General features: G+C 36.9%; 1 protein-coding gene across 4 annotated transcripts in view; it reads left to right on the top strand.

Moving 5' to 3' along the window:
- The window catches only part of ATP11B (ATPase phospholipid transporting 11B (putative)), a 97,999-nt gene that overhangs the window by 32,070 nt on the left and 52,945 nt on the right, over positions 1–12,984 (top strand). For all 4 annotated transcript variants that reach the window (XM_087725186.1, XM_087725187.1, XM_087725185.1 and 1 more), the window contains exons 5-13: positions 2,196–2,303; positions 2,944–3,072; positions 4,275–4,378; positions 5,471–5,518; positions 7,150–7,214; positions 8,483–8,564; positions 10,192–10,342; positions 10,771–10,968; positions 12,302–12,460. In XM_087725186.1, the coding sequence (XP_087581312.1) occupies positions 2,196–2,303; positions 2,944–3,072; positions 4,275–4,378; positions 5,471–5,518; positions 7,150–7,214; positions 8,483–8,564; positions 10,192–10,342; positions 10,771–10,968; positions 12,302–12,460 (1,044 nt within the window). The remainder of the gene's footprint in view (positions 1–2,195; positions 2,304–2,943; positions 3,073–4,274; positions 4,379–5,470; positions 5,519–7,149; positions 7,215–8,482; positions 8,565–10,191; positions 10,343–10,770; positions 10,969–12,301; positions 12,461–12,984) is intronic.

Genomic DNA, 12,984 nt, shown 5'->3' with positions numbered 1-12,984 from the left:
TACCGTTCTGCATTTTAAACATGAATAGTTATACATTAATGAAGAATCATATGGATTTTGGGTGGATCTTTTCACCTTTTTGGTCCAACTGTGTTATGAAGAAAGTAACTATATTGAATTCTATAGAATAGTGCAATATTAATGCAATATCAGGGGTTATAATTCAATAGTATAGAATGTGAAGGATTGAGTTTGAGTTTATTGGTCTTGAGTTGAGGATGTCTGTTTTTGTTTTATTTTTATTGTTTTCTTATGTATATTGTACACTGAAGATGGCATTTAATTTCGTTGTACGAGGTGCAATGATAATAAAGTAAAGTAACTTGAATTATTTTATCCCTAAAGATACCTTGTACCTTAAATCATTGCTATTCCATTTTCCTTGCATTGAAATGTAACGGTATTCTGGAAGGGTTTGAGCATCAATTGAAATAAGAAAATACATTTTGCTGTTAGGAGACAAAACACAAAACATGTTTTTGCCTGGGATTGCTTTCATATGTTTTCATGATCCAGTAAAGCCTTCCGTGGATAATAATGACACATAATAGTTGTGGAGTTTGTATTATGAATACCATTTTTTCTGCTATCTCAAAGGAATGAGATCTTGCAAAGGAGTCTTCTAAAAATTGATTTACATAATGAGAGATGCTGCAATTGTTTCTAGAGATTCCTCACAGTATTTGGGCTCCTGGAAGTTGATGGGTCCTGATTTTCTCACAGTGCTTCCATAATACCTGTGGATAGAACATATTTATTCACTTGTTTATTTAAAGAACATTTCAACAATTCAAAACTAATCTGCATAATACACTGAAGCAGCACAGGCTGGCTCTTACTTATTATATAACCTCCACTGTCTGCTTTAAATGAAATTATCTTTATCCAGCATTCAGTTTTACCTCTTTATAGCTGATGAAATTCTGTTTTGTTACTTTTGTCAGTACTGTGTCCTATATAAACATAACATTCTACAAACATGACCTTGGGAGGGACCGATAAGTAGAGGAAAATGCTAAATCCAGTCTAAACATCTGGCTGACCAACCATAATTTATATGTTGAGTGGCAGACATCTGTTCGAATTCTAAAGGCTCGGAGCCCTTTAGTTCTTCATTTTCTATTACTTAGCCTGCTAGCAAGAACTGGTGGGACCACAAAATAGACAAAGTAATTGAAAATGAAGAAGCCAAAGTGCTCTGTGACATAAGGATTCAAGCATCTGCCACACAATGCCCCAGACTTAACAACTGTTGATGAGAAAGATTAAAAAAAACTCTGGTGAGTTAACGTTACAAAGCCTGAAGGCAGCAGAATAGAAGAGAAAGATCTGGAGAAAAATCATAAAATATAAAAATATGTGAACAGAAACCATGGCAAAAGAAAGCAAAGGTAGTACCAATGTAATATGTGCCCTGGGTACAATTTCAAAGTATCTGGACCATCGCTTGAATACCATCAACACTGACAAAAATCACTATCAGTCAATTGCAAAAAGCAACTTTACATGGAACAGCTTATATCCTGTAACAGTACCTTTTCACATCATCAAACATCATCTGCCTGCCTCATTGGGAAAGACTTAATAGGTGAACAAAAATGTCATATTCAGTCTAAATATCTGGCTGACTATGCAATCAATCATACATTTAATAAATGTATATGCCTCCCAACTCTCAACTGAGTAGGAACAATCATGCAATTGCATTTTTTCCCTCATTTCTCATGACTTTTCTTGAGGTATGCATGCAAGTTTTCTCAGGCAACCTTTATCTATTTTGGAAACCTCTCTGTAACATAACTCCGATCAGACAGAACAATTGCCTTTAGCACACTTGCTTAAATTTATCACTCTTACTATACATGTCTATACAAAATAGACATATAGGTTGTCGTTTCCCTCATTTAAAGTAGCACGAATATCATGTTAGAAGCCGACTGTCTGGCTTGGCTCCATCTCCCCCAACCTGATCCCTTCCAAATTTTTGGAGCTGATAAAAGTTGTAGTTTCAATCAGTATGGCCCATTAAGGAACATTGAGTCTTTAGTCCAGAGTTTTTCAAGGGCAAGCGGTTGGGGAAAATGAGCCATATAGATTCCATTTTTTTTCAGCCCTAGTTTGATCCTCTGATAAAATTTGAGATAGCAGCCAAGCAGCAGGCAAGATATATTAGTGACTTCCTTTGATCTTTTCAGGGTTATGAAGATTGGCTACGGCACAAAGCAGACAATGAAGTGAATGGAGCTCCAGTGTATGTTGTTCGTAGTGGTGGCCTTGTAAAAACAAGATCAAAGAACATTCGGGTATGTGCCTTGCATAAAACGAGGGTCTGCCTTCTGTAATTGTGGGTTTGAAACAAAACAGTTATGGCTTTGTATTCAGTTTTACGAAGAATTTAATTAGACTGAATAACACCGTGATGCCAAACCTATGGCACATATGCCACAAGTGGCACACAGAGCCTTCCCTGTGGGCACACCAGCTGTCACTCCAGCCCAGCGCAGCTCCACCGCGCATGCAGCTCCCGGCAGCCAACTGGTTTTCGGGTCTCTGCTATGCATCCGTGGGGGTGGGACGCATGTGGGGGGCACGTGTGTGCATGCACGTGGGGTGGGGCACATGTGCGGGGGCAATTGCATTGCATTTTGGGGCTTTGCACACATTGTGTGCATGTGCATGCTTCCCCGTTTTGGGCCTGGAAGACCTTCTGCACCAACCTGAAAGACAAAAATGGGCAGAGGGGGTGCATGTGCAAGGGACCACATGCATGGGGGCTGGGCACATGTGCATGTGGCACGCACATTGCATTTTGGGGTTGCGCACGTGCGCTTTGGGCACTGGGCACCAAAAAGGTTAGCCATCACTTTAATAACATTTCGTTGAACTATTTTAATCCAGTAATTTTGCAAATCAGTTTTTCCATGCTTCCTCCTGTCTCCCCAGGTAGGAGATATTGTGAGAGTAGCCAAAGATGAAACTTTCCCTGCTGATCTCGTACTTCTCTCCTCTGATAGAGAACATGGCTGTTGCTATGTTACGACTGCAAGTTTGGATGGAGAAACTAATCTTAAGGTCTGCGTCCATACTGTTAAAATTGATTCATTTTTTTTTATTTTTTGAAATTGTGGCTGGGGTATTTTGATATGTTTATGTAAAAAAGAGTGTTACATTTTGTTTTAATTTTGTTGGGTTCATATCAAAGCTTTTTTTTGGGGGGGGGGTTAATAGCCAAAGGCCATGTTGTTATGGCTGTATTCATTTTTATGAATTTAAGGAAAAATATTAGCGTGAGTTTCTTTGGCACAGTTAATATAATTAATTGGAATGTGTTGTGTAGCTCTGATTATAAAGAAGTGAGTAGCAAATGTAAACAAAAAGGATAAAAATTTGCTAGAAAGCTCTTTAAGGACAAATACTTTCTGTTTTCTATGTTATTTTCCTCTAGATTGCCCAATTTTTGTCTTATTTTGTCGGCTGCTATAATAAGACAGTAAGGTGCACAAAATGTTTCAAATTTAAAATATTTGAGCTTGAAATACCTGTTTCTATTTAAGTAAAATGTTGAGTTCAACATAGGACATTATAGTTTAAGATATTTTGAATCTGAAAGGTTTTTATACCAGTCCAAAATAGCCAGCAGTAGGAGCTTTCTTTTTTCCTTTTCTGCTAAAGCCATTCATGCTTCCTTTCTTTATTTGTCTTGGCATTTAATGCTCATTAATTCTTTCTAGGTGACCAAATCCCCACCTCAATATATATTTTTCTCATTGGTTATTTACTTTCACCTATTTATTTCTTGTATCAGACCATATACTACCCACAATCTTTTTTTACTCGCATTTGTATATCTTAATATTTCTCCCAACTATTTCCCCCCTTTTAATAAACATTCTACAAGCGCCATCCAATTTATGATCTGAGGTTTTCCCCCCTACTATTTGTCAAGTGCTGATCATCATGTGAAAGGAGTCTTACATTCCTTAGGATGAACAAAGAACCCTCGCACATCATTTTGTCAGGATTGAAATTTATGAACACCACACCAGATGGAAGAAATGTATCATTTTCCTATTGACAGATGATCAGTTTACCAAATTGTGGCTTGTTTTTACTCAACATTTCTATAATACTGACAACTTACTGGCAAATTAGGAATGCAGTTGTAAGAGCTCACAAGGGGTTTGGGGGCCTTTGAGGTTTTGGGCCTTGGGGATCTGTGGAATACATTAACCAAGAGTTGTCAAATCATTGCTTTTTTTGCCTTTTTTTTTTAGACACACATTGCAGTCCCAGAAACTGCTGTGTTGCAGTCAGTTGCCAATCTCGACAAACTTGTAGCTGTTATTGAATGCCAGCAACCAGAAGCAGATCTTTACAGGTTTCCGTTTTTTATTACTGTCCTTTTTTTAAAAAAGAATTTGGAAAAAGAAGTGATGGCTATTAAAAATTAGGCCGAAACTGCTCTTGGAAATTCTTGTGATGGAGTCATGAACTTAAATGCCTTATGTGCCTTAGAAAAAACAAGGGCATGACTTACTGGGAATGCTCTATTAATTTCATTTGGGAGCTTCCCTGAGTTTGGAAATTCTCCCAGTGTTAAAGCATTCAGTCCCCACTTCCTAGTTAAAAAAAACAGGATGAAGCATTTGATTCTCTGTCATCCTAACACTGAGAGTTCAGCCAACAGCTCTTCAAGACAATGCAGATTTGCTATAGAAAGCTGTAACAGGTAGTCCTCGACTTACAACCTTTCACTTTGTGACCGTTCGAAGATACAATGACACTGAAAAAAGTGACTTAGGTCCATATTTCAAACTTACAATCATTGCAGCATCCTCACAATCACGTGATCAAAATTTGGATGCCCAGATTTATGACAGTTGACGCATCCCAGGATCATGTTGATCACCTTTTGCGATCTTTTGACAAGCCAATTCAATGGGGAAGCCAGTTTCACTTAACAACTGTGTTACTGATTTAACAGCTGCAATGATTTGCTTAACACTAGCAAAAAAGGTCACAAAATCAGGCAGAATTCACTTAACAATTGTCTTGCTTAGCAACAGAAAGTTTGGGTACAATCGAGAGACTACCTGTATTATTTTATATTTTATATCTAAACATAAGGAAAGGTCCTATGTTAAATTGTTGTATTGAAATGGAAGAAAGTTAAAAGAATGTGGCTTTGAATTTAGCTAACCAGGAAGCCTCCACCTGTGGTTTGTTTAGCACTTATGTCTGAACTGGGATTTCTGATTGTTGCTTCCTGGTTTGTTCTTGGCTTCAGATTCCTGGCTTTGTTGATCATGGCATGCCAGGAATTGGGCTTACCATTACATGCAAACCAGGTCAGTTTCTTTAACTCATCTCCTACGCTGTTAATGGTCAGGATTTAATAGCATTTTGAAAAATTAATGTGTCCTTGCATTTATTTATTTTTGAATCCTAACACATTCAAATTGTTTTGTAGATTTGTTGGGCGTATAACCATAAGTCATCAAATTGAGGAAATAGTACGGTAAGCCAAATGCCTTTACTTTTGGTGAATGTGATTTGTGGTCAATTCTATATCCGGGCAATCCAATGAATGAAATGAAATAAAATGCATTTGTAAGCATCAGGCACAGGGAAGATTAAGCACACTGACCAGATGTTCCTACACTACTTTTGTGATCCTTCTGCTTCCTTGTGTTTTTGTTGCCCTGTTCTGTTAATCTAGGTTGTTGGGTTTTTTGCTAGAATGCTTTTAAAGAACTACTTCTGCCTAAATAATAAGTTGTAGTGGAAATATCTTAAACTGTGAGGAGTACAAGCTATTGCAAGCTATTGTAATTTATGGTTACAAGCTATTATTCCTTCCTGGTTTGGGTGATGCTGTGAACTGCCAGTTACTAGTTTGACCAATTTGGACTAATTCATACAGCAAGTTGTTGTTGTTGTTGTTGTTGTTATATCAAAATAACAGTAAAAACTAGTTTTCTTTATAATAGTACATTCTGGATTGGTATAGACCAGTCCAGGCTTATGTACCTGTTAAACGTGATATTTCTTCTAATAATTACGTAAGCATTTCAAGCCACAATAGATGAATGGTGCCCAACAGGTTTGTCTTAAAATTGAACATTCGGTCAGCATGGCAGACAATTTTATTTGATTCAGGGTCTTTTCTCATTGACCCTCATGACCCTTTGTAAACATCTCTATAAATACCATAAGAATTAATCTGGTCAGAGGGTTCTAGTCGTTGTAGAAAACCTTAAGAGAAATAGGTGGAGTTGAAATTATCACCGAGAACAACAAAGCAGTTCATAAATCAAGTATCTTCTCTGTAAAGGGGAATTCAAGTATCGCTTGCTTGTGGGATGAGGGAGTTGTACTTACGTGGCATATTCAGATGAATCCAGAACTCCTTGGAGAAGGAGTTGTGGTGAAAAACAGCCAAGCAAGCAGTAGCTAAGCAACATGAATAACAATATCAAATGTCCTGAAACACTAAAGGGATTTTTGAATTACGTGTAAAATGTTTAACTTTGATTGTTGTTGTTTAGTTTCATTCTTAAATAGCACAACAGAATTTTTTTTTTTTTTAAAGAAATCTTGGCAGCCTTACTGGACTGAAAAAAAAGGACTTGTATAACATCTGTTGTGTCTTATGACCTGGTGATGCCTCCATGAAGTTCACAAATAGAATGAGATGGTCATTACATGACACACTGTTCACGGTGTCTCTAGACTATACATGTAGATTAATTAAGTGTCATTGACACCATTCTACGAATTTATTTCTTCCTTTTTAGGAAGTTGCCTACTGATAGGCCCAATAAAATTGCTACATTCTAGGGAATTGAGGGGTAGAGCAGAGCTGGGGAACTATGGCTCCTTTATGACTTGTGGACTCCCAATTCCCAGCATTCCTTAGCCAGCATGGCTGTTTCAAACTGCCCTACTCAGTGTGTGTGTGTGTGTGTGTGTGCGCGCGCGCCTTCAAGTCAGTATTTGATGCCTGATGATTTGCCTGGACTAGTCCCTGCAGTTTTCTTGGCCAGACTTTCAGAAGCGGTTTGCCATTGCCTTCTTCCCAGGGCTGAGAAACAGGGACTGGCTCACTTTAACCAACAATGTGAACAAACAATGATCTTCCTTTTGCAGACCACTGGGACCCGAAAGTCTTCTACTTCGTGGAGCAAGGTTGAAAAACACTAAAGAAATTTTTGGTATGTGACATACAGGTTTCACTAACTTGGTGTTAATATTTTTTGAATGGATGAAATTGCATAGCATCCTTTTAGAGTTAGCTATCCCTGCCATATCATCCAAGTTAGGATAGTTTTCCTAATTAAGAGGAAGAGTGTCATGTTGATTGTAATAACTTTCACCTAGAAATACAGTTAGTCTTCAACTTGCAACAGTATCCCTTCAAAATTACAACAGCATTGAAAAAAGTGACTTATGACCGTTTTAACACTTACGACCATTGAAGCATCCCCATCATCACATGATCAAAATTTAAACACTTGGCAACTGACTCATATTTATGACGGTTGCAGTGACCCAGGGTCACATGATCCCCTATTGCGACCTTTTGACAAGCTGTCAATGGGGAAGCCAGACTCACTTAACAACTGCAATGATTCACTTAACAAATGTGGCAAGAAAAGTTGTAAAATGAGGTAAAACTCACTTAACAAATATCTCAGCAACATAAAATGTGGGCTCAGTTGTGGTCATAAGTGGTAGACTAGCTGTAGTTGATTCTGGTGCAACCAGAAAAACCTGGATTCTATGTCCTTCATTCACCATTTTAACTTCTATTGATGCTTTCAGTCCCAGACCACTTAAGCTTTCTGCTGTAAAAAATTTTATCTGTTGCCTCCAGGTCCACTTGATTTGGTTAGAATATCGTTCCAGTTTTAAAATCTGAAAATAAAACCTCATCTATGTATATAAAAATGGCTGTGTGTGTGTATGTTCCAGCATAACTCTGGAATGCCAATTTCAACTAAACCTGATACACGGATGACTTAATTTCTGGAAAAAAATACTGTGGGGATAAGACACCCCTAACACCCCTTGGGGTGTCTGTTCTGTTAAGATACAACCTGTTGTGCCTTCAAATGGCTTCTACTGTACAGCATAGTGCAGTTGCCATGGTAATGGCATAACAGTACTCCACAAGGGGGCTCCCTCTGGTAAGGGGGAAAATCCAACATTAGAAATTACGTTTGGTCTGGACATTTTGCCCCTATAAATAAATGCCCGGCAACGCCCGGCTATCAGCTAGTCACTTTAAAAAATCACAGCGTGAATTTTTTTAAAAAACTGTCACTGCAATCATAGAGTAGATTTGGAAACCCAACAGTGACCAGCCAGAAATTGAAGGAAGCCATCTGTGTCTGGCTCCTCGAAAGAAAGGGAAGTGAACAAACCTCAGGTATTAACACAGTCTTGCTGCCATGCTGAATGTTCTTTTACTTTTTTATAGGTGTTGCTGTGTATACAGGAATGGAGTCAAAGATGGCATTGAATTATAAGAGCAAATCACAGAAACGATCAGCAGTAGAGAAGTACGTGGTTGGCAGTATTTTGGTCCATTAAAGATTAATGTATTAACTAAAACTGTAAAACAAGAGTAATTCAGAGTAAGGGTAGCATAGGATACAAGGGAACAGTTCAGATATTTATTATGGTCATAGACTAGCAGGGTGGAATACAAACAATAATTTTAAAAGCTAAACTAAACAATACAAAATATACTGTTAAAAACAAAGGAATATGTTTTTTAAAAAAATTTGAACATCTCTGTGCTTGAACCATTTGCTAAGTATTTATTATCAGGCTAATAAATGTTCACATGTTCTAGTTTAGCAAAATTAATATTTGCTTTTGGAATATTCAAACATATTGAATGTGGACTTTGTTCTTCAAGATAACTTGGAAATAAATCAGCAGGTGATATGGGATGTAGTCAAATTAAACCCCCTTCTGATAGAGTTTTTTGAGAAATAATTTGATAGGCTATCAGCATGTGACAAAGCAGATCCCTGGTGATACTCAATCCATTCTGCATATCGGTTTGCCCTTGAGTGTTTTATTTTGCTTCACTTCTTCTTATTTTTTAGTTTTAATTGTTTTATTAGCATAATATATAAAAATTCCATTTCAATCGAGCAGTGTGTTGTCTGGGTACAATTATTTTTAGGCAATCATAATCAGAGTGTTTACAATAACATGTATCACAATAAAGTTAATACTGTAGTGACAATAATATTTTGTTTGTCCATTTTAACAAATTACCATTTTACCGGTAACATTTATCCTTTTTATGTCCATTTCTTTCTAACTCCTGTTGTTATTGTCTAGCCATCCATGTCTTAGTTTCTTCTTTATCTTTGATAGTAAGTGTTAGTCTATCCATTTTTGCACATTCTAATATTTTCTTAATTATATCCGTTGGAATCTCATCACACTACTTTGCTTCACTTCTAATGAAGTGGTAATTTGAGCTCAGTGGAAAAGGGATGAGACAGATATATAGCAAATAAGAACCCTGTTCCGGGTTAAACTTATTTGATCACAAACAGTAAAGTAACTACTTTTGGAAGAAACATAACTTTGGTTTGGTAGTCCTTAGATGACAAAAAGATAGTCCTTGACTTACGACCAAGCGTTCAGCATATTTCAAAGTTACAACATACCCCAAAGTACCTTTTCCCCAAATCTTGTCCTACCATTTCTTGAAACACGAAACTTCTCGTGATTTTCCATCTTCTGCCTTTAATAGAGAAGAACTTTTTTTTCTTCTGTTTGCAACCATGGGATTAGACAGAAAAAGCAGAACTGGTGGTTTTCAAGAAAAGATGGGACAACCATCGGTCCAGGGTAGTAGTAGGACTCCTACACCAGGAAGTGGTTTGAACTAGATCACCTCTAATGTCATCTCCAGCCATATGATTGTACAAAACATTTCCTTTTTGGATCTCTACCCTCCCCCATACGCTAAGTTCAAATTGGCTGAATAAAGCCCAAAGATTTTAGAATTATTGTTGCTGTGGTTTTTTGAAGTAATGTGCAAATATCTTTGAATTGTCCAGAGCTCCCTTTGTCTTCAATGCTCATCTATTTTCCCCCCATAGGACAATTTTAATTCAGTGGCATTTAGGTATTAAATTGTCTCTCACTTTTGCCCTCCAGGTCTATGAATTCTTTTTTGATTATCTACCTAATAATCCTCCTTTGTGAAGCTGTCATAAGTACAATACTGAAGTATGCCTGGCAGTCTGAAGAGAAATGGAATGAACCTTGGTATAACCAACAAACTGATCGTGAAAGAAACAGCAGTAAGGTAAAATGTAAATGATATGCTTGATTTAGGTGCTTTCCCTCATTTTGATAGCATGATGTGAAAGTTTCAATTTGAATAATAAAAATAACTAAAGGGAAACAAGAATTAGCTTTTAATTATTGATATATGTGACTAACTCATCTACTTACAGGGATGCTGGTAAAAAAAACCTCATCCTTAGAAGTTGTTTCTTACGTTCTCGTGCCAATCAAGAAGAAGAAATAAAACTTCTACGCAAAGAAAACCCATCTTTATATATTAACTGGCAGACTACCTGTGGTTGGGCTATTACAAACTATGCCCTCACTATATCAATATCACTGTTCTACATCATTGTATTTTGGTGGTATCTGCTATAATCTTGTTCTCAAATGCTTTCTGTCTTTTTTTTTTTAAGTTTAATAATACTGTTTCCTTTCTTCTTTTAGATCTTGAGGTTCATTTCAGATTTTCTTGCTTTCCTGGTACTTTACAACTTCATTATACCCATTTCACTTTATGTGACTGTGGAGATGCAGAAATTTCTTGGGTCTTTTTTTATTGGTTGGGACCTTGATCTCTATCATGAAGAAACAAATGAAAAAGCTCAAGTAAATACATCAGACCTGAATGAAGAACTGGGACAGGTATAAAATAATTCAAAGTAGTTTTTGAAACAAGAGGAACTAGATTTGATTTAATTAATTAAAAGTGATTAAATTCATACTTGTTCTTTTACACAGTTAATATTCCCAATGTATTTTATTTATATATATTAATGGCTTAATGGCTAATACAACTGCCTAGTATGTAATACAGCCCAGGTTCAAATCCCAGTAAGGGTATGGCTAGCTGATGAGAGCTAAATAGCTTGAAATAGATCTATACTAGTCTTCCTTTATTTATTTATCAGCACAAATGCAACACAAATGTAACAAAGGCAACAGTAAAAATATTGGGTTTCTGTCTGGATGGTCTCTTGTGATGAGCCGATAGACAGAGAAAGGAAGCAGTAGACTTCCTCCCATATTTGGGCATACCAGGGATTGTGACACTAAATATATATATAGATATAGATATATATACACATACACACAGGTCTTGGCGTATTTGGGTCTTTTCCCGTGTAAGATTGAGAGTATCTTGGCGACGGCACCAGCCTGAACATGGCGAGTGGGACCTTGTTGGAACGTCGCCAAGATATTCTCAATCTTACACGGGAAAAGACCCGAATATGTCAAGAGCTGCATACCTGTAACCGTGAAAATCTACGAATATATATATATATATATATATATATATATATATATATATATATATATATATATATATATATATATATATACAATGTACCCTCCAGGGCAGCAAAGCTCATTTTTATATATATATATATATATATATATATAAATGAGCTTTGCTGCCCTGGAGGGTACATTGTGTAATTATTAGAAACGATCATTTAATACTTATTTTCCATGTATATATAAATAAATCCATTACACCTATTTCAAATAAGCACCATAAATGTGCACAAGTCTGAACTGAGTGCAGCATCCAGCATGTGCAGAATGTATGAATGTCCCACTAGTGCAGGGGTGTCAAACTCGATTACATTGAGGGCTACATCAGGGTTGTGTTTGACCTTGGGGAGCCTGCAGTGGCCATGGCCAGCTTGACCTCACTCATGTCAGGGGCCCCTGTGGTAGCTCGAACCTTCTGCCAGTGAAAATGGGCTCCCGAGCTCTGTTTTCAGCTGCAGCAGCCTGCAACCCTCTGCCACCATTTTTGCTGGCAGAGTACCACGGGCCGTCCTTCGTTGTTTCCAGGGCAGCCCCACGGGCCAGATCCAAGCACCCCATTTGCTGAATCCAGCCCTCGGGCTTTGAGTTTGATACCCCTGCACTAGCGGGTATGAAGGAGATTTGCTGCCTTTTTTAAATTAAATTTCTTTGACTGATGTAACTTCTTAACTTACTGTAGGTGGAGTATGTATTTACAGATAAAACTGGCACACTGACAGAAAATGTGATGCAGTTTCGGGAATGTTCCATTAATGGTCTCAAATACCAAGAAATCAATTGCAGATTAGTTCCCGAGGGATTGATAGAAGACTTTCCAGATGGAGTACAGCCCAGTCTTGTAAGTTCTTTCTAAAATTAATTTCTTGAAATTAATTTTGAGCTTCCTATACTCTAAAGTTGAGATCCTTCTTGAAGCTCTTTTTATGAGTGTTTTTCAAAAGTAACTTCTAAAAGTTCCAATGTACAAAATTTCTTTTATTTCTGGCTGCAAGATCTGTTAATATTTAGGTTTCTAAGAAAAATTAGTATATTATCTGCAAAGAGATCAGTTGCATTATGCTCCATTTTTGTGTGTGTTAATGTTCTTATTTTTCCTAATATTCTGTACTAATTGAGTGAGAGCATCAGTGTTTGGAATCCTATATTTAAAATTGATCCATTGATCCTTATTAGTGCTTCAGTATAATGTATCAATTATCCAAAGGAACTACTTTCAATACCCATCTCCAACATTATTTTTAAAAAATCGGTTTTTATTCTGTCAGATTCAGAATGGTAATGGCAGTAGTGCTAATGCAGATTTAGAACAGTTAGTGTAATTCATTACTAATACTCTTCTAACTGAAGCCTCTATATTTCGAG

Source organism: Thamnophis sirtalis, unplaced genomic scaffold (assembly GCF_051295495.1).
Source record: "Thamnophis sirtalis isolate CommonGarterSnake01/CBP01778 unplaced genomic scaffold, rThaSir2_p1.2 scaffold_11, whole genome shotgun sequence".
Lineage (NCBI taxonomy): Eukaryota > Metazoa > Chordata > Lepidosauria > Squamata > Natricidae > Thamnophis > Thamnophis sirtalis.
This window is presented reverse-complemented; position numbering and strand designations above follow the sequence as displayed.